Below are 22,163 nucleotides of genomic sequence, written 5' to 3' on the forward strand. Positions count from 1 at the left end.
TGGATGGCTAATCTATTGCAGGATAACAGTAATAGGGTTAATTAAATGATTGGTGATGGGTGAACTTACAGCAGCCAGACATCATAGAAAGCGAAGACCCCTGTGTTTCAAGAATACTTCATTGCTCCTTTCCACATTGTCAGGGATGTTGATTTGATTTAAAGGTCACAAAGCACACATAGAAACACACAGCCTATCGATACGCTCCTACATCCCCTTGCGGCCTTTAGCTTATAGAATTAGGAGACAATCTTCCTAATGGATAGAGATCACTGCAATCTTTTGGCAGCTGACTCACATGGAATGTGCTGACCCCTGATGGCACAGAATTTTTGGGACGCTCATCACCCACTGCTGCATTATTTGTCTGCCCTGTATCTCTCCCAGATAGACATATGCACACAAAGACATTCAACAGTGGGAGTGTCTGAGTGTCTTTCTTCCCATATATAATACATAAAGGCAATAAATTTATTGCTTCTTAATTAAATAAAGTAAGATAAACAGTGGTTAAGTAGAGTGCAATCCGTTTTATTTCATATTTCCAAAACATTGATATAGCATATTAGATATGCAATGCTTTAGGTTAATTTCTGAAATGCATGAGAACTGCTTTAAAATACAGAAAACTGTGTACAGTAGTGTTTTTGAGTCTTTTTAATGCTTCTACACTTTCTCCCCCCTTTGGCGAGTGCAAAGACTCGTGGGATTCTAAATTTCTCACTTCAAAGCATGACTTTAAAAGTGTTGTTGTGTTTAAACAGGTGGTTTTGTATTTAGACTCTGTTGCCGGTGTGTGAATGGGTTTTTGGTGTTTGTCTGGCCAAAGAGAGAGTTAAGGTTTATCTAGCTATGGGCCACCCTGACTAAGACACCCATAGCAATTAATGACATCTGGTCAGGATTCATCTTCAGGAAGTTTGTTAAAATGCTGAATAGGACAGTATTCACATACACATGTGGTGCAAGAAGTAGGGGAATTGCAAGAACACTGATGTCCTGTTATAAGAAACTTAAGTAAGGAAATGCAGCAAGGATATGTAATTATTCATTAAAGTAATAAACTGTGAAGTTATAGTTTAGAGCTCTCAGCTCTTTATTGTAGTTTACAAAAATTCTTGAAGTATAGATAAAGGCTATTAAACATTTTTAGATTATGTTCAAAGATTAAGCAATATTTGTTTTGAAACTCAAATCAGTACATGGATCAAACAGTCCCGTACGCTGGTTTTTCCTCTATCTTGACCTCCTTTTATTGATTTTTTTCTCCTCCATTGTCTATCAGTAACTTTCCCTTCAAAGAACTATAAGTTGACTGAAGTATTACAGGAGTTGAGTCACCTGAAATAACCCTAGCAAGCAAATGTGGGGAAAAGTAAAACACTGAGTAAGATCAGAAAAAAATGAATCACCCTGAAGCTCCCGTGACACTAAACATCAGCGTTTTTTTTTTTTTTAATGTTTTGTTTTTTGTTTGTTTTTTTTACATCAGACCAGCTTTAAAAATGTTCTCCCTCGATGAGGATCTCGCCCATATGTTCTCAATTATCTCCCTGGCCCACATTGTCAGTCTGGTATTTCCTCCATCAATCCTCCCCTGCCTTTATCTATAGCTTTTTTTCCTTTCATATAAGCTCTTAATTCTGTCTATGACCGCTGGGCTATCGGCGACTTGCTCTGTCGTGCTGCCTTCACTTATTCTGGCCTTGTAACAGTTGCTGGCTTTCTAAAGAACAGCTTTCTCTATTGTCTTCTTGAGCTTGTAACGCGTGCTTTCCTTTCTCTTCTGGAAATTTCTAAAGGTGAACAACTAGACTTTCTTAATTCATCTGAGGGGAGAAAAGATGATGGATAAAATATAGAGATGCAGCAAGTGAGTGCAAAAAGCAAAAAACAGCTTGCAGACCATCACGTAGTTTGCTGGATGGGAGCTGGGTGTGGCCTTAACACCATACAAACTCCATGTTGAACCTAACGCCTACTGATGCAGCAGAAATATGTATGCTTTAATTTTATTCACAGGAGTCACAAGAGCTGTGTGGGTGTTATGTTTAGCCTTTATCTTTCGCCTGAACCTGACTTTGTTCAACCTTTCTTTTTTTTTTAAACTTGATAATTTTTTTGCCTACATCATCAAAGCTCCAAGCCACAAAGCAGCTGACTAGGAGGCTTGCATACCCCAAAATTGAATTACTATCTGATTAAGTCCATTCATATACAATGTCTTTGTTCAAGGTGCCTGCACTCCTCACCCTAACTACATCTGATGCAGCATGAAGGCAGAGAAAGGAAGTGCAAGAAGAGGCTATGCGTTTGTCACACTGTGAAGATGTTGTAACAGAAGTGTCACAAGGCTGGTTTATTTGGCCTTGAATGTTCCTACGCAGCTTCTGTGTGACTGACAGTAACTCACATGCTTTACATGGGCATGGAAGAATGGCTGCAAATGCATTTGTGAGTCATGTTTGTTTCCTGTAAACGCCTGAACTCCCCCGCGTATCGATTTGTACCACACTGCACCCCCAATTAAATCACAGAGGTTGATGAATTTGAAGATCCCAGCGGTAAGAAAAGACAAGGAGATGGAAATGTGAGAGAGCTGTCAGCAAGCCAAGGGAAGTAGCCCGTGGTAAAAAAGTGATAGTATACTCTGAAATATACCAAATGACTCAGCCTTTAGACAGAAAGATGAGGGTATGAAAAGAGAGAGAGATCTCTCTAATTGGAATGGATAGACAGCGAGGCGCATGGCTCCCTCCAGACCATTAGAGAAGCCCGGGTGGAGAGGGTTTGTTCCCAGGAGGCGAGAGCTTGTCTTATGCTCAGCCATGGGGAAGAATCTGGCAGGGACTGTGATGGGTGGAGAGAAGCCAGGGGAGAAGATGGGCCCCATTGTCCTGTCTCACTGATGAGGAAGAGGTGATACGGGACACTCCTCACAAGGGAAAGAAGAAAAAGGATGGTTAAGACAGAAAGAGACAACGGAGGATGAAGAACTGGTGATGAAAGAGGGGATGTCAAAGAAGTCACAGACAGGATGAGACGCGGGACTGGAGAAGGGGAAGGAAGACATTCTATAGTTATAAGAGGAAAAGGAGTCAGGAAGTGAAAGAGAAAGAAGGGAAGAGAAAAAGTGGGGAGAGTGGAAACGAGGTGGGAGGGTGAGCTATGTCAGGAGCTCTGTGGTTAGGGGGGAGGAAGAAAACAGGAAAAGATTTATAATGCTACAGTTGTCGTTGTTTCTTGTGTCCCTCGACTAAGTTCTCCTGATTGGTTAGTTAGCCCGCTGGGGGGGGGGGGGGGGGGGGTAATATCATGGCTAATTGTGGCTTTTGCGAATTGGAGGATCCTGCTTTGATAAGGATAGTCTGAGAGCGGTAAAAGGACAAGATGGTGATTAGGATATGAAACACACATTGCACCTGGGACCAAAGTTGTTCTAAACCAGTACACTGGCAAAATTATTAAATGCTTCTCACGTTTTCTCATATTAAGAGCCAAGAGGGCACTTATGATGTAGTCATTGTTTGGTTTTTTCCCCTTCTTGAGTGTTATTTCCTGATCGCATTTAATACTTTAATTCTTTCTCATGTTTTAATACGATGCATGTTGGTTTTTAAAGCTAACAAAATCTTCGTGCAAGCAGTTAACAACTTCAAATCTTTTTTTTCTTCTCTTTCTTTAACTGCATCACTGTTTTTCTTCCTTTATAAACTCAGCGCAGCTCTGGTTACTATTCTTATTCTGCTCTAGTTTATCGCTTTCCTTCTTTGCTTCCACACTTTAAAAGCAAAGTGTTTGAGTTTGGTGACCGAGGTGGCCGCATGTTTGTGTGTGTTGCTATAAGATAAAAATAAACCTTAGTCTAATTATTTCTGTTCTGTGGATTGCATCATTCACACTGCACTAAGGACTATGAGACAAAGATAGCAGGAGATGAACAGACCAGCGCCTCCAGCAGTGAAATGGGTTCATCTCAAGAACTCAGTCGGTTAAAGTATTGCAGAATTTAGACCTTATTTAAGAAAATTGTTTAAAAATCTGTTATACATACATTATTGTAATGTGTCACTCTGCAGTTGATACAATATTGACCCAGAGACAGAAAGGAGAGGTTTTTCCCTGGCTTACATCATTGTAAGGTGGTCCACGGGATTCAGATATATTTTAGTGGGAAACAGATATCTTACTGATTTTCCAGTGCTTTAGGACTTTGGTGTCAATCTTTTTTGTCAGGTGGGATGAACTCAAAAATCCCCTCATCGACACTACTCATCAATAATGCGAATGTGTTCAATTAAATGAATTTTAAATGGGATCTTATTTTAATTCTGCATGTTCCAGTCATTTGTAGAGCTGCAAGTTGCACTGGAAAACTTGTAACCATTTCAGTGATTTATCCATTCATTTTAGCCTACATTCCATTCATCTATACCTTTAGTTTGCTGTTTAAAGTATTGTCCATGATGCTAATTCACTCACTTGTTTTCTCTGCATCCATAATCTCTAATTATTTTTAATGCAGATTCGTTAAGAAAATAAATTGTTCACGTGTTAACTTAATATGTGCATGTAATGTAATCAGACCGTCTATAATAACTATTCATTTACCCCCTAACAAGCTCTGGCCCCCGGGTTACAAGAACTGAATTTACAATTTCTTTCCACCCATGTCTTGCTGTGCTCTTTGTTTCAGGTTGGTGATAAGGTTATGGTGCTGAACCGCTTTGGGCTGTGGCAGGAGGTAGCAGTGGTGCCAGCAAACCACACCTTCCTAATCCCAGAGGGGATGAGTTTTGAGGAGGCAGCAGCCCTGCCTGTCAACTACATCACCGCCTACATGATGCTGTTTGACTTTGGCAACCTGCGACCCAACCAGAGCGTGCTCGTCCATGCGGCTGCAGGTAAAAACTAAGCAGAAACCAGTTTTCAAAAATATAGAGAAATTTTTATGCCCATGTGGAACACACAGACTCCTTGTTTTCTGCTAGGCATAGGTTGAAGATACATTGATAAAAGGGATTGTTACTTCAACCACTGTGCTTGCAGCTTTGAATAATTGCCTGCATTCCAAAAAGGTCATATGTAAATAAATGTAATCCTACAGCTATTTGTCAGTTTCATCTTAGTTTGCACCATCTCTGTGATTGTGAACTGTGTTTATATCAACCTCTTTAATAGAGTTAAAGAGACCATTTTACAGTTCATCAGAAGAACACAAATCAAAGATACAAAGCTGGTATTACAGACTAAAGAAAACACCCTTTGGCACTTTCACTTCTTGACTTTCTCCTTCTCTGCGTGCCCTGTTTATGCATTTTTCTTTATGAATTATAGCCAATGGAAAAGGTCCCAGACTTCATCTGTATGAGATATGGCTCAGTGTTTTACTCTCTCTAGGACTCCACTAATATAAGAGCACCTGCCACCTGGAGTGTAAACGGTCAACGTTCAGAGCGAGTGGGTGGGAGGGAGAGAGATGGGGATTGAGGGAGTAAAAGCACCTGTTTTGGGGTGTGATACACAAAGCTTGAGAGCATTTAATTCTGCTCTGTTTACACAATCAGGCCAGCTGGAGAGAACTGAAGAACACTAGCCAAAATAAGACGCTCTCTCATTCTCCCTTCCCCTTTTCTGCTGTCTACCACTGCACATTTCTCACTTTTTGTCTTATTCCCACTTTAATTGTGTAGAGGGAGCAAGAAAGGGGTCCCTCAGCTTTGGGAGCAGTTTGTGGGTGAGGATTGCTAAGAAACCTGACTGCCAGGTGAATGCATCCCTTGACATTAACACTGAAAAAAGAATGAATTTGTAAACTAAACTGCGATATGCCCCGAGCTGAATGACAGCTAACGTGCTCATAGTTGTGGAACTGGTTGTCTACAGAGGAATCCCAAATGTTTGCATTAATCATATCATCTAGTTGATGCAATTCATCCCTGTGAATACAAAAACTGTATGGCCCAAGGGTTCCTGTGCAGAGTGTGTTGTCGATGAGAGGAATGCTGTGTGGTGTGGTGTAAGACACATTTCCCTGCTGGTTTGGTTGATGCGGCATCTCTGGTTTCTCAGGGCAGGCTGCCAATCCTGGCTCGCCAGCTGTCCGGACATCAGGATTGTAAAAGCACATTGCTGAGGCTATGACAAAAATATTTGCTGAACAGTCTTGCCAGTGCTCTGTCATTCCTTGCATGTGTAAATAATCATTGCAAATAGTGTACGTCCTGCTGCACCGCTCTAAAAGCTAGCAGTGTGTATATTAGTAGTGCCTTTTCTGAATAAGGTGTTAGAGCGTGAGAGCTGCGTGCATCCTTCTCTTAACATCATCATCGGCTGCGTGGCTCAAAGTGCGTGTGTGTGTGCGTGTGTGTGTGTGCGTGTGTGCATGCGCGCGTGTGTGTGTGCGTGTCCCACCCTGAGTCTGTCAAAATTGTTCCTGATGTTCTCTGATTAGTGTGATCAAAGGTGTCTGCTGTGACAGGGTCAAAGAGAGATGGGGGTGGGGTAAGACTGAGTGTCTACAGACCTATCTGCGCTGTTCTTTCAAGTCTGTTTTCCAATAACAAGAAGGAGATTAAAGCCAGGGGTGCTTATGTTCCTTACAAAATGTATTCCACCATTCCAGTGCAACTGGTTATTTCAAATTAAGACCTAACAGGCTTGTCTTTCAACCATCAATGGAAACCGGAGTAACCAAGAGAACTCTCACAGACACAGGGAGAACACACAAGCACCATGCAAAAAGCCACAAGCCAGCAGGCTTATGGATTCAAACACAGGACCTTCTTGCTGTGAGGTAACCGTGCAAACCACGGCACCGCTGTGCTCTTCCGCTCAGACAGTAATGAAACTGAACAATTTGCTGTATGTAAGTGTGCGGAAGCTGAAATTTCTGGCCCAGAGTAAGAGAGACAAGCTTTTTGAATACGCACTATTTTTATAAATATATAAAAAATAAAAAGTGGTATCAAAAGTATGCTAGTACATATTAGTCTAAAGCCTTTTACTAAATGAAAGTTTAGCTTGCACAAAAAGACTTGTTGCTTTTATGTCATTCATGTTATTGTAAATGAAATTTCTATAATTTCTGACAGAAAAAGAAAGTGATCTGATGATCATGGGAAACTTTCAGTACTTTCTAACATGTTTATAGACAAAACAATTACCACTTTGTTTTTAGATAATAAACAACTTAACTGCTAACACAGGCATTGCTTCTAGCTTTATAGTAAAGTAATCTAAGGCGATGGTTCCCTTTTTTGGCTAACACTGAAGCAATGTTTACCTGTGACCCCTTTTTGCAGTCCATGATTAAGCACATCACATGATTGAGTTCTGAGCACATCACAACTCAAATATCCCTGGTTTCATTTTGACATGGAGGGGGCAGGGGTTATGACTCTTAGTTGGACTTTCCATATTGTTCATACTCACAAGGCACTCTTATTATGTGTAGTAACTTTGAGAAGATTTATCTTTTATAACATCATTTGTTAGTGCTGGTGTTTGTTATCATCTGTTTCCACAGGTAAAATTAATCGATATGCAATTCCAAGGTACATGCATCTTTTATCCTATGAAGTTATGACACAATAGTGAGTTACAGCTAAACCTTTCTCACAGCTCCACCCATTTGACTAGCATAAATAGGCAAAGGGATTTTCATTAGACTGTCTCAAAATTTTGCAATTGCTGGGTGCATGTGGAAGTGCACCCAAACAAACAACACTGATCTTGTGTGTAAGACATGTCTGCATAACACCACGTTCTTGCAACATTTGTTTATGTTGAGCAAAGATAATATAGTGAGCTTTAAGATGAGATTAACTGGGCCACATAACCCAGGAGTAGCACAGGCAGTGATTGGTTTTTCAACCTCAGTGACAAAGTACAGTTGTAACTACGATATAAACTGGTTATTTTTTCTTTTTATTGAAGGCCAAGATCGACAGCTTTTTACCACATAGACTCTCTGTTTGAGTAATTTTCTTCATTCCTCACCTTCATGTCTTTCTAGTAAATTCTTTGACTCTGACTGACTGTTTTTCTTTCTTTTTTTTTTCTTATAAGAATCTAATCCGCTAATTAATCGCTTTGGAAAATGATTAATTAAATTATATTTAAAGCGTCCCTGAAGGTCCTAAAACCTTTAGTTGAACAATAATTCCTAATAATGAACATCTAATCATATCATTTTTGACAGATTTGGGAGTTTTTCTTATATAAAGGTTACTAACATTGATGTATATCATAGTTTGGATAAGAAGAATAAAATGCAAAAAAAATCTTTAAGTCAGGGGACAAGTAGCAGAGTCCTGGAAGACCAACAGAAGAGGGATCTCCTCTTCTAGAATGGATTTACAATATAGAGAAAATTATGTCATTAAAAAAAAGTTGGTCCCTTTCAAGAAATAATCTGGCTCTTAAATGGTTAACTTGTAATTGTTCCACTTTATTTTAAGACCTGATGAATGAGCTGAAGAAATACTGGTAGGTATACTGGTAGGTTTGTATACTTTCGGATGGAGGAATTTTTTATGCTATTCTAACTCACTATATGTTTATTATAATGACATGAGGGTCATTCTAATTGTTAAACTGTGCATGTGAAATTTCACAGAATCCATCCATTCTCAGCTTCTTATCCTTTTCGGGGTGGCGGGGGAGATGGAGCCTATCCCAGCTATCTTGGACGAGAGGCTGGGCACACCCTGGACAGGTCGCTAGTCTGTCGCAGGGCTAACACACAGATGCAGACAACCATTTAGACTCACATTCACATCTATGGGCAATTTAGAGTTTCCAATTAACTTATCCCCACTAATTGCATGTCTTTGAAAGAAAAAGACATCCAAGTAACCGGAGTAACCAGAGAGAACCCATGTGAACATGGGGAGAACATGCAAACTCCACACAGAAAGACCCTGGCCTGATGGTGGAGCTGAACTCAGGACCTTCTTGCTGTGAGGCAACATTGCTAACCACCGTGCCACCATATTTCAAGATTTAAAGATCGTATGAAACTGAAGTAAAGGTTACCGGTAATGTCAGAAATAATAACATAACCCTTCGCAGCTGGTTGCTTTGAATCAGTGGCTTCTAAAAAAAATTTGCCAGGTCTCACTTCAAAAGCTGGAAAAAAGTTCACACCACACATGTCAAAAAGTTTTATCATTCTGTAGAAATAAAAAGGATTCAACAAGTATTTCAGTGTAATGAAGGCCAGCACTTATTTTTTTATATTTTGGCCTCTATTTTCCCTATAAAAATAATTTATTCATTAGTTTTACTCCAAATTTCTCCCAGGTCATTTTCAACCTCATTTTGTGAAAAGTTGCATTAATGGTGGTGATAAATTTTAATACTCTTGCTGATGGAAAGCAGTGACAGATGTTCATGGGAATAACCTGCTGAACTCTGTTGTGAGCGTCTTCAGGGATGGATGCTTTTGTGTCTCCATGTTTTCTGGTAATGTCACATCAGCATGAAGAGCAACATTTCCTCAAATGTATGGTGACCTTAACCCATCAGGATCAGGTGACCAGATAGGAATGCCTGCCTGGTGTTTAGACTCTGTCTGTCAGTCAGGCCTTTATGTGCATGTAAGTAAACTCTGGTGAATAGTCCTCAGCTGCTTCTCTCGTGGGTCCGCTCCTGTCCTTTCTCTCCAAACAATGGCTTTTTGTATTTCCTCCCATCGTGCCTCTCTACTCCACTGCGTTTCACATCTGCATCCTCCGTTGTCCTCCTCCGCCTCCGGCACTCCGTGACCTCTGCTCCCTCTGCTTGACCTCTCCATATCCGTGCTCTAGTCTTCGTCATCGGGGAACGTACGCACGTTTCCCCTTTTGTTTTCCCCAGAGGGCTTGGGTGGGGACGAAGTTTAGCGGCATTAGGATGCATCTCGTGGGTTTTTCACTGTACCCAGCCAACTGCCTTTCCTCTGACCTCTCCCTGAACTGGCCCTAATGTTTATGAACCCTGGCCAGTCGTCGTCGCCCCCCCCCCCCCCCCCCCCCCCACCACACCCACACTACACATTCCTGCATACATATGGGGCTCCACTGCTTCCAAACATGACGTCTACCTCTGTTTTATTTATGACTGACTGCGGTCCAGCATTAGGTGTCACGCATTGTGTTGGAGATGTAGAATGCATAATAAGAATTAGGTGGCGCTGTAGGGGAGGATTCTGCTTCTGTGCTTCAGCCATGTCCCCCATGAATGCCTGGATTTCCAGCTCAATCTTTCACTGCTTAAAAAAAAAATACTCTGCACACTAATAGCACTGTAAGGTGCTTTCGTCTCCATCATATGTTATCAATTATCTCGGCTCATAAAGTTTGAGGTTCGTGTTTTGGATTTTATTTTTCTCAGCGACCAATTATGGTGGCTGCTGCAGCTGCATCTTCCTGGAGTGTATAGGATAGCCTTACGCCAGGGTTACACTGAGGATTAGCTGGCAAGAGTTGAAGTGAGAGGCTTCCAGCTGCTGTATGTTGGTGAAATACACTCTTGACTGTGATGGGGGACAGCAGTCACAGCTGAGGAGTTAAATCCTTGTTAATGGTAATCTGTAGAGCTGATGGTCCTGGAAGTAATTTCTACTCATGTAAATTTCAGCTTGAAAGCATGCTTTTAATCTCCATTGCGCCGTGTGAATTGTGAAAGCAATAATGAAACAACTGAAAGTTTCTTAGACCATTTTTTACCTTTGAATCCCTCATGCCTCTGCAAACAACTAATGTGAAGGGATGTTATTTTTAACTGCTTTCATACTTGTCCTGCTTTAGAAGCAGCTGTCGGACAGTTCTCTACATAGCACATTGAAAGGACTTGGGGAACTTGGGTATCTGAAATAATTACAACTTTTCCTTTTTTGTGGGGGGGGTTCTATATGCACCTCAGTATTGCAAGTATACTGTCAGTGATCTCTGAATGCTTAGTGAGTGAAACAGGTGGCTGGATCTCTCGGGTTTGGTAAATGAGAACCATATCCTGGTATAGATCTTCATGACTGCTGTCAAACCTTCAGGCAATGCCTAAGGCATATGTGTAAGCCACCAGTGCGCAATTGACTGCAGATGGGACTGGCAAAATGTGTGTTGTTGTTTTTTTTGTTTTTTTTTGTTTTGGGGTTTTTTGGGGGGGGTGTTGTATGATTCCAAGAAAGATTCTTATTTCAGTGTAATTTTCTCCTCCCAGGACTCCCTCACAGATTACTGTTCTCATTAATTATTTACCAGCTAACAAAGTCCCTTGCTGTTTAAGCATTAGCTCATGCGTACTTACATCTCTGGCTCTCACAGATTTGTTGCTCCTTGGAGTGATTACAAAAGTCTGTGTCTTTATAAATGATTTCCCTTCCTCTTCTTTCCAGTCTGTGTGCACAGGAGGTCGTACCCTAGTTTAGCAAATGCTAATTCACTCTGACCACTAAGCGGGAATCTGGGCTGCGTGGTTGAACCGTCTCTGCGTTCCCTGGGCCTGGCATTGCCGGCAGGCAGATCAGCTGCACAGATAGGAAAGAGAAACCAGGGCAACCTCCAACCTAACCCACCAATCACGTTGCTTGTTCGCGCTCTCATTGCTGTAGCCGTTGACAAATGACCCCATCTACCCTCATCCCAACCACCACATACAGTCACAGGTGTATGTGAAACCTTTTTCAGGACACCTGTTTGTGTGATCGTATCTGTATCTGTGTGGCAAAACAGAATAAGTGCACACCAGCTTGTGTTTCATTTTGCGACAAGAAAAGAAGGTTATGTCTATACCTTTACATGCATATTATTATTTGGTCTGTGCTGTGACTGTTTTTGTTAGTGCTACGTGAGAATCATTACTCAGGAAATTACAGGGGCCACCATCACATATGTGCAAGGGATGTTTTTTTTGTTTTTTTTTTTTAAATTCACTCACAGTAACTAAAAGTGGATTTCCTGTATGAAACACAGAATTTCAACATTAGAGAGAGCACATTAAACTGCTCTTCAAGCCCACAGTGCAAGTACACACACTAGAACAGTCATTCCAGAAAACACAGAGTTTGTATAATGTAGTATAATACCTCAAAAGTACACATTAACAACAGCCAGCCACAGCTCCTTTTGTCATTACAGGAGTTGTATCTGAAGTCAATTATAGAGCTGAAAAGAACAGCAAGAATCTCAACAAGTTTATTTGGTTCAACTTGTTGAGATTGTAACCCTGCCATGGTGACTCTGGGTAACAAGAGATTCCTGTATTTCATTCTTTGTTAGCCACTAATGATAGGTTAAGGAGGACATGAGTCCTTCTGTGAAGAAATCCCAGAAAAAGAAACAAGGACCAGGGACTAGTCATCTTCTGGTGTTGACAGTAACCGTACGGCCTCCATCCGTCCCCATACTAACACCTGAAATCACAGACTGACTCATACAATTGAGTAACACCGTGACGTGTAAGATGATCTTCATTTGGGCAAGTAACACAAAACGCTGACAAGGATATGGCTTTAAAGTTGATTGACGCTCGACGTGGATATTTCATTTATTTTTATAAATCTGAAAAATATTTCTCATGTCCCCACCCTCCCCTGCTGGTGAACTCTGGGTGTGGAGCAATAATAGTGGCCTCAGTGTCAGTTTGGATTCCACTGTGTTTTGGGGAAAATTCCTCTTCACTCCTAACTCATATTGTGGAAGCCAAGTGCAATTTGTGCCAGAATGTTAGAATGTACGGATTCAGGGAAAGACAAAAACCCTACTGTTTATCCAGCTTCTCCGGAGAGGGAGAGGGAAGAACACAACAGATAGGTGGATGCTTTTTGACATTCAATTGTAAACAATTCAATTGAATCTTCAGGAGAAGAAATGTAATTAGCAACAAAAATGTACTTAAGCTGCTTTTTGCTTCCCTGAGCAAATGGATCAGTGTTTGTGGCTGGTTCTAAATTAACATGAATTCACACTCTGCTCCTGCCAAGAAACATTATTTTAGTTAAAAGAAATAGATATAAAGGGAAGACTTATAATTCAGGAACACAAGCAAAAGCACTAGGTTAATAAGAGGTTAATATTTTAATCTTGGCATATTTGTGAAGATTAGCAGATACCAGCAGCCATTAAGAGCTGTTCAAAGCTATGGCCCCGCTCCTCTCTCCTTTGTGATCTGTGCATGTATCAATGTGTGTGTGTATTTGCGAATCGAGATGGGGTGCAATAAGGGGTTCTGGCACAGCTCAGGAGTCTTGTGATGGAGGATCAGGAGTTTGTTCTCATGGGATTCAGAAACAGGTACCGTTCTCCTCATTGGCCACAATGTTTCTTTGACTGGAAACATTTGTAACCAGCCAATATGAACTAATTTTGTCTTCTCTCGTTATCAAAATATGGGTGTACAATATCATTAAAACAGACACTTATTGCTACGTTTTCCCCTCACTATGTATTACTGCAACAGAAGGGGAAAAAGCCATTGACTAAAAACAGCTCTTAAACCTCCCACATGACAGGCGATGCATATTCAACAATTTCTCACTTTGTCTGCCTTCCCCTCTACCTCACGCAAACTGTTGCGTGTGCACTAGTGCAAAAACTCAAGTCAAGCAGGCATGTTTGCGCTGTGTTCGAATGTGTGGAAACATGCATGCAGCTTTGTGATGAACTGTTTGTTATCACATATTAATTATAACGTAAGATATGATACTAATGACAAACTTGCCCAAAGCAAGAGCAGTTATTGAAACAAAATGGCTCCCTCTGCTCAGTCATTGTCGGCAATTTGGCCGAGGTTTCCTTGGCAACGCAAACTTGGTTTCTCACTGAGGACAAGGAGAGACGGTGCTGTTATAACGCAGCCGTGACGGCACTCACATCCAACAGCAACAGCCTCGATTTTGTTTTCTCGTCAGTTGTACCCTCGGTGTCAGCAGGCGTGATTATAGTAACGAAGAGCGGCTGATTCATCTCTCCTGGACTCGGGCTCTTACATCAACAAAACAACACAGAATACATTTCTTTCTTTACACTGAAATGAAGGTTTGTGAAGGAAGCAAATTAAAATGATTTGGATTTGTCTTTACAAGTTTTTTGACCCTTTTTTGAACCCTGTGAAAGATTCAAATCTAACAGAAAATGAGATCAGAATCATTGCTGTGAACCATGAAGTGTTTGTTTTAAGTCTTTTGAACTGACTAAAGGAATTATTGTGATTTTAAATATGCCGTTCGCTGTAACTACTTTTTTTTTTTTCTTTTTTTTTTCTTTAAAAGACGCTCCTTGAATGATTTTGGTGACTGTGTATCAAAAAACAGTTTATTGTTCACTTTCATTTTTACTTCATGTCCAGCAGCAAGAGCTTTGATTCTCATACCCTTCAATAACGTTGGTGTCAGTAGGCTTGATAACACCAATGCAGAGTGATTGATTCACCTCTCCTGGTCGAAGGCTGTCAAATTAAAATCACAAAATAAAAAGAATTTCTTGTCGTCACATTGAAAATAAGGCTTTTGAAGCAGTTGAATTTTAAAAAATTCGGCTTTTATTTCCTGGTTCTTTCTCCTCTATAACACATTTTAGTTACAAAACTTTCATTTATTTTTAACACGGGAGTAAAAGCAAACCATTTTATTTTTCATGCTGGTAAGAGAATGGGGCCTAATCCTATCATTAAATCTTGGTTCAGTTTATTTATTTTTTGCTGTTTTTATGCAATAGTGCATCCGCAGAGAGGAACTGCTGAGACGTTGCTCTGAAAAGACTGGTTCACTGGCTCAGAATAATCTTTACGTTTATATGAAGGGACCAGAGGTGCATCAGTGTCATCTGATGCACAACATTCGCTCTGTGCATCACAAAAGAAACAAATTCCAACGTTATCGAAAGCACTGAAAACAACACATCCCACGGCATGTTCAAAACACTTTGCTACTGTGTGCATTTTATCACTGTATGTAAAGATAACTTATTGACAACAATCAATTCCACAAGTCTAATCTTTTGCACAAGGGCAATCAAATGTGTGCTTCTCATGCATGTCTCTGTCTTCCTGTCTTTAAGATGATCTTGCTCTTGATCTTCCATAGTCTACTAAATATTTAAGTGTAGATGTCTATGTAAGCATGCAAATTATTCATCTACTCCAAACCTTTCTAGCAGACAGGCAGCCCAACTATGCAATTAAAAATTTGTTATTTAAATATGTTTTGCTTTACTCTCTGATTCAGATAAGATGCACTCTTTACTTGGTCAGGCATGAATGACCTTTATGGATGCCTTTCAGTTCAAGTCCTCAAGTCAGGCCCTATTTCAAACAAGCCACTGCTTATCAGTAACCTATTACTTCTTGCGCTGGCTGCCTTTGCAAACACTGGCAGAGGCTTTTGCCACAACTATGTACACACTTTGGAATACAGCACACAAAAAACACAGATATCCAAAACATCCAATCTGTCTTTAAAGTCTTGGACAGTGGAGCCCTTTTTGTTTTCAGCTGACATGATCATAAGGAACTATTTCATTTGTAATCCAACTGTCATTTTCCAAATGGTGGGGAAAAAAAGACTTGAGCTACTTTTTTTTTTTTTTTTTTTTTTTTTTTTGACTTTGGAATTTTTGACAGGTTGTTTCAAATAAGAGAACCAGAAATTCGATGTCATTTGAGCTACAATGGCTACTTTCTCCAGACCTGGATGTGTGTGGGTGTCTATTCACCCCAGGCCAGCTGGGTTAATGTGATTGTGTTTAATGCGCTCCTTACATACCCCTGAGCAAAACACATTCACACTGATATTGACTTGCTTGTTTGGGAGAATTAATAATTAAAATCACATTTACCTGCCATAAGTATGTGTAGAATGGAAATTCCTAGATGCTTGTGTTGAGGTATGTTTTGTTCAGGGTGTTGCCTTGAAAGATTAAGTTGGTTATAAATCCATGCCAAATAGAGTTTGCACTAGAATTCATTACAAATCGTGTTTTGTTTTTTTTGCAGTTCATGATTTCACACATCAAATTAACTCTTGTCTTCCTTCAGGTGGTGTGGGGATTGCAGCTACTCAGCTGTGCAAGACAGTGAAGGATGTGACTGTGTTTGGCACTGCTTCAGCCAGTAAACATGAGACCATCACCCAGGGTGGAGTTACGCATGCCATTGACTATCGCACCAAGGACTATGTGGAGGAAGTCCGCAAGATCAGTCCAAAAGGTAAGAAAATTAGCCATATGCACTGTTAAAGCTGCCTAAATTCATATTGAGACTGTTTCATATTTGAAACTGAAACAATCTGAAATTCAGATTGATATTTTCCCCTGGCAAGAACCAGTACCGTGTGGCTGCAAACACTGAGATGATACATTTTCAACCACATTGTCTTTCTCGACAGAGCTGGCTGCAATGTGCACTAGACAGATAGCATGTAGGGAGTCATTTTCCCTACCCAGCAAACTCATTTCACTAAACAGTGACTGTTTGGATTCTCACTGCCACCAACAACGTATCCACACAGTTTTATGTAGATGGACTCGCCAAGATGAGCACAAAAGAATTCAGCTTTTCAGTAAAATGAAACAATGTTCAGTTCCTGTTTCTCCTTCCAACTACTGCTGTGATCCTAGCAGGATGGAGACTGTTATTATGCTGGTGGCTCATTTCATAGTCCCCTCTTCAGGCCGTCTCTGTTCTTTGTAACATAGAGTTAGACAGACAGGCATTACAGAGACGGATAGCGAGAACTGACACTTTGGACACAATGTATCTAATTAGAAGCCTGGATCAATGTGCAGTCCTGCTCTCTACCTTTCCCTCTGTGTCTTTGGCTGCCTGTCAATTTATGTGTGCTGTGGTCAAGGCGGAGTCCTGCTGTGAGCCTCCCACAATCAATAAAAGCAGGGTTTAATAGAGCAAGGAGGGGTAGCCCAATTTGAGGAGTCCCCTCTGGCGGAAAGGAGCATCATTAGGCCTGAGCTTATATAGTTCACCATTAATAAGCCACAAAGAAACCTTCATAGTTAGATTGCCATCCTTTACCATCTGTTCAGAGGGTAGGTTATTATTCTATCCTCCAAGGAATGGACAGCAACAGAAAGTCATTTTATCCCTCTGGTCTGATCAGTGACAAGAATGAAAGAACATCAAACAAGCAGGCCCTTACTCGACTCTTCTTCTTACGTCTCTTGGAATATATGGGCTCGTCTCTGTGCAAACATGGTGCGACTTGGCCACACTTGCTACTCCCAGTGAACTCTGCCATGCAGAGGTGGCTGCTGAGGAGACTTGGCAGGCTGTTCTCTCTGAATTCACACCAGTGATGACTGTCCCTTTCTTCTCTATTCTGCTCCAGGGATGGACATAATACTGGACCCTCTTGGAGGATCAGATACCCATAAGGCCTACAACCTGCTGAAGCCTATGGGCAAACTTATTACCTATGGTAAGTAGAAAAACAAGGCCAATGCTTGAGAGTCAGTTGGTAATTTTCACGAGACAGCCATCCACAACATTGCTTTGGAAGAACAGGCCAATAATTTGGGCTGTAATTTTTTAACTATACTATTAAGTGGCCACTTTTTTTTTTCTTTTTTTTTCTAAAACTTAAGGTCTAAACCAAAATGTTGGCCATTATAATTGTTGGTGACCTTATTATAGCATCATGTAACATTAGTAGGAATGCTAAGGCTTCAATTTACTGCTTCATTTTTTTTAACTGCAACTCTACAGCTTGAAATAAAGCACATCAACAAAAGACAATATACCCAATATAAGACCGATGATGTCAAACCTTTAATTTGTAGCAGACTAGTAGAGTGGTGGGCAGAATAGAGGCCCATGTCATCGGCATGCTGCATGTCATTCGTGGGAAGCCCTTTACACTAGCTGTGTTGAGATGCCAAACTCGAACCAGTATACATGCAGTGGGTGGGGTCGGCATCCATGGAGAACAGGGTGCTCCCTTTGCATGTTGCTCAGAAACCTACTACCCAGCATGGTGCCCTCCACCCTCGCCCATTCATCCATGTCACCCCCACAAAACCCTCCAGCTCCACCCCACCATCCTCTCCCTCAGCTTCTTTTCCAGCTTATCAGAAGTATGCATAGCCGAACAATGAGTGTTTTATGCGCAAGAAACCTGGAATGTGTCTGAATGTAGCAGACTGGGTCCCTCTTTCTGTCAGAGCATGCTTTGTGTCCCCTGTTTCCCTTGAGAAAAGCTCACACAGTGAGGCCATAGGCTACATGAACGCAGGATGAGGGGGAATAGGGATGTGTTGACAGTGACAGCTGAAGTGCTAAAGAGGTTTTTTTTTTTAGGGTGGAAGGTGTAGGTGAGAGTTTGAGGACTGAGGGGAGACAGAAGGGAAACAACAAACTCGATATAACAAGGTGCAGCACTTGACGCTTGACAGAGATATTCAATTTACAGTGACGTAAAACAGCCAAAACGGCAAATCTCCACACTAAATGACCAGTTAAAAAGAAACATTTGTGATCTTTTTGTGTACATTACTTGACAAAAAATTACCTGTCGTCCAATTTTCTGCTCATTTTTTAATACATTAATAGAGTGGGTCTTTCATCACTAAGATGAAAATAGGTTATCAGGAAATGAAAATAGGTTATCAGGTGGGTAAAGCTGTTGCAGATGAAAAAAAACTGAGAAAGTTGGTGGGGGACTGGGAAATTTCATAATTGAATCTCATGGCAAAATTTTGTCCTGGAGAAAATACTGTATTATTACTACCACAAAGAAGATTTAGACTATTTTGGCAGGCGTGCATGCATGTTTCTGTCTGTGGAAAAATAAGTATTAATCCTCACCACTGAGGATGAGAAGTTGAGATCAAAACTGAGGTGTAGTTTGAAAATGGGTGTGGTCTAACAAAAGAGTGCAGAATAAAGGGTTCCAGTTCCTTCCCCATCTATTTACAACTCCCCATATTATATATCTTAATATCTATAGACATATAAATTTGCCAGCCTCAATAACAGTTCAATGGTAGGAGCCAACACAAAGAGTTTTGAGTAGTCTATGTTTCATGAATTTAAGGTAGTCACAAAACCTTTGACTGCAGGTGTGTAGCTGGCCTGCTCTAAGTTAGTTTCTAGTTGAAAGTCTTTCTTAAGCTTTTTATTCCAGTGATAAGCGATTTAAGCTCTTACTTTTTCTGCCAGGAGCGGCTAACATGCTGGCAGGACAAAAGAAGAACCTGCTTGCTGTGGCAAAGAACTGGTACCACCAGTTCTCCATCCACACACTCAGCTTGATTCAGGGAAACAAGTCGGTGTGTGGCTTCCACCTTGGCTACCTAGATGGGGAGACAGAGCTCATCACCGAGGCAATGAATACCATTCTGGATTTCTACAAGGACGGCAAAATCAAACCCCGCATTGACTCTACTTGGCATCTTGAGCAGGTTTGTGTCTCTGTGCTTGCCTATTTATGCCAGTAATTACTATTAGTCTCATGTGGATTATGTCTTGGTGGATTACGTTCTTTATTCTCACATAAAATAAATTTATAAGTAGAGGCTATGATCGGTTAAATACTATGAGATTATATCATTGTTATTTTTTTTGTTTTTTGAAATTTTGCTTAAAGTGGTCAGTGTAGTTGAGTAGATTAGGTCATTGCAGGGACTATTACAGTGTAGCCTTAGAATTTTTGACATTACATTAATTTAGTATAAATGTAATGGCTTGTATTTATTTAGTTCATTTGTTAATCTAAATTATATTTTAGATGAATTTCTGCTAATCTTTACAATTTAGCAGAAATTCATCAAATTTTTTTCAAAACATATTAATAATAGAAAATCTTCTGTATTTTACAAGATATATGCAGTAGTTTTCCTTTTTAGCTGAATTTGCCACTAAACAGTTTCCATTTCATGTCCTTTATATCTTTTTTTTTTTTTTTTTGTAAGACCAGATGATTTATCACAACACGGGTGCATTTACACCTCTAATATATATGCTTATTGACTCACATTTACAACCCCCCCCTTTCTTAAAATGGATGTGAATGCCAGGTGGGCCTGTGTCTGTTTATGCATTTGGTGGTAGGATCTGCAGAAGCTGGGTGTGGCCGTGATTCAATAGGCCTCCCATTCAACAGCCAAAGTTTGTGCAGAAGAAGCGCTCTGTCTCAGTCAGACAGACAGACTCAGATTGTTGCTGACAAAATTAACGCTGCTAACAGATATGAATAGAGATGGTGTGAAAAACACAGATAGACGGAGAGAGAGAGAGTCAGAGGCTGATATCTTCTGTTGTCAAAGTCAGAGCTGGTCAGTATTTTGGCTGTGTGACTGGGACCGGAGAGAAACACCCGCTGCCTTTCTCCGCCATCTGACGCTCTTTCTCTGCCTCTCCATCTGTCTGCTCTTTCTATCAGATTCTTTTTCTCTGTCTTTAGGTTATTGACTCCCTCTCTGTCTCTCTCTGTCTCGCTGTATTCTCTCCTTCTCCCTCCTCACAGTGTATCTTTTTTGCTCTTTCTCTCTTGTTGCTATGGTGACATCCTTTAGTCAGCGTGTGCCTCTGTCTTAGGGAGGGGCCCTGATGTATGAGAAAGAGACTTGGAAGGAGAGTGGAAATACACAGAAGAGAAGGTATAATCTCTGTCTGGCTTGGAGCAAGTTTTTGGACAAAGTCTGCAAACATGGGTTAGATTTACATGAAGCCTAATGATTCTGAAAGGTTTAAAAGCTCCATACAAAGAAATATGAAACGGCTGAAACTGACTGAAATTTAAAATGGTTGCATAGGGTGGGACCTTTTCATAAACTGATCAGAATTTAAAAAGAAATTATAGCACATAAATGATTCCTTTTTTTTTTCTAAACAAAGGTTGTAAACACTTTTTACGATTTTGTAAAAATGGTGGTTTGAGCTGAATTGGCCCTACGTGGAGTTTGATTTTAAAGAAGATAATAATGGAAACTGCTTCAGATCAGAGAGCTGCTCCAACACCCATCAAAGGGATAAGAACTTTCACAAGAACTTGATGCTAGGAGAAACCAGTTGGATCATTACTCGTACTTGGCATGAAGCAGGTTATGGTCTGCTTTGAATGCCTTCTCGCTTCTGGTAATACGCCTGTAGGAAACTTGACAACCACTCATTTGCTGTACATTCACTCTACTTTTGGCTACGTCATCTTACAATGGCACAGTGAAATATCACAGGACCAGGGAGCTGGCAGGTCAAATTCCGATTAATGTCCAATCCAACTCTCCAATGTTCTTTCCTGGGTAATGCCTGTAAAAATTCAGGGCTGCAGTTTGAGTGAAAATGACTCTGTTTATTACTCTTATGCATGTTACACTGTCCCAGTTTAGTGTTTGTGCATCCATGCATGTAAAACTCAGACCATATTAAATCACATTCCATGTAAACAGCTGACCTGAAATCTTCAGTCAGAAGATGTAACCGTAGCCAGTCACACTTCTGCTAGTAGAAGTAAAAGCTGTGGGTTAATAGGGTTATGTTTTAGTGTACTTTTCAAACGCAGGCACCAAGGCAGAAGATGCATTGCAGAGTATATAATTAAGTTAATTAATTTACAGATGGAGGGAGAAGACCATTAAAGTTAAGGTTTGGGGCAAAGAAATCGATACAGCTTAGTATCCTGATATTTTATGTGGCAATTACGTGGCGATACAGGGAATCCATTTATTTTATTAGATAAATAAAAATACTCTGGGAAAACGATGAACAAGAGGGCTCATCTCATGCGCCACCATCCCGTGATCATGCAACCCGAGCAAATTTACATTTAATCGGCTCAGCAAACTAATGGCTCAGTCATACAAGTTAAAATTGTCCAGAGCTTGGAGGTGTTACGGCCAGTGATCGTGATTACATAGGTCACTTGATAGGAGGCAACCTTTCTGCAAACAGTTGCTGTCAAACTTGGACTGACTGCAATCACTCTGTGGTTGTCAAAGGTTTCATATATTTGCTTAAATAATTTATAAATGCGAACGCACAACTTGAGAGAACTCGACTCAAATGGCTGCCAGGTTGTAACCAGGTTAAACTCATATAGAACAGGTTGCTGAGTTCAAATGTCAATTTATTTCTGGAGAAGAAAAATTAGGGGATTTTTATGATAATTTATCACTGTTAATAACAACAACTTGACCACATGGCAACATTTATGACAGGTTTTAGTGACACTG

General features: G+C 40.5%; 1 protein-coding gene across 1 annotated transcript in view; it reads left to right on the forward strand.

Moving 5' to 3' along the window:
* vat1 (vesicle amine transport 1) overlaps positions 1–22,163 on the forward strand; it is a 32,859-nt gene that overhangs the window by 2,239 nt on the left and 8,457 nt on the right. Inside the window, exons 2-5 of the mRNA XM_004552340.6 lie at positions 4,697–4,904; positions 16,018–16,188; positions 17,324–17,413; positions 19,153–19,394. Of these exons, the coding sequence (XP_004552397.3) occupies positions 4,697–4,904; positions 16,018–16,188; positions 17,324–17,413; positions 19,153–19,394 (711 nt within the window). The remainder of the gene's footprint in view (positions 1–4,696; positions 4,905–16,017; positions 16,189–17,323; positions 17,414–19,152; positions 19,395–22,163) is intronic.

This window comes from Maylandia zebra, linkage group LG4 (assembly GCF_041146795.1).
Source record: "Maylandia zebra isolate NMK-2024a linkage group LG4, Mzebra_GT3a, whole genome shotgun sequence".
NCBI classification, from domain to species: domain Eukaryota; kingdom Metazoa; phylum Chordata; class Actinopteri; order Cichliformes; family Cichlidae; genus Maylandia; species Maylandia zebra.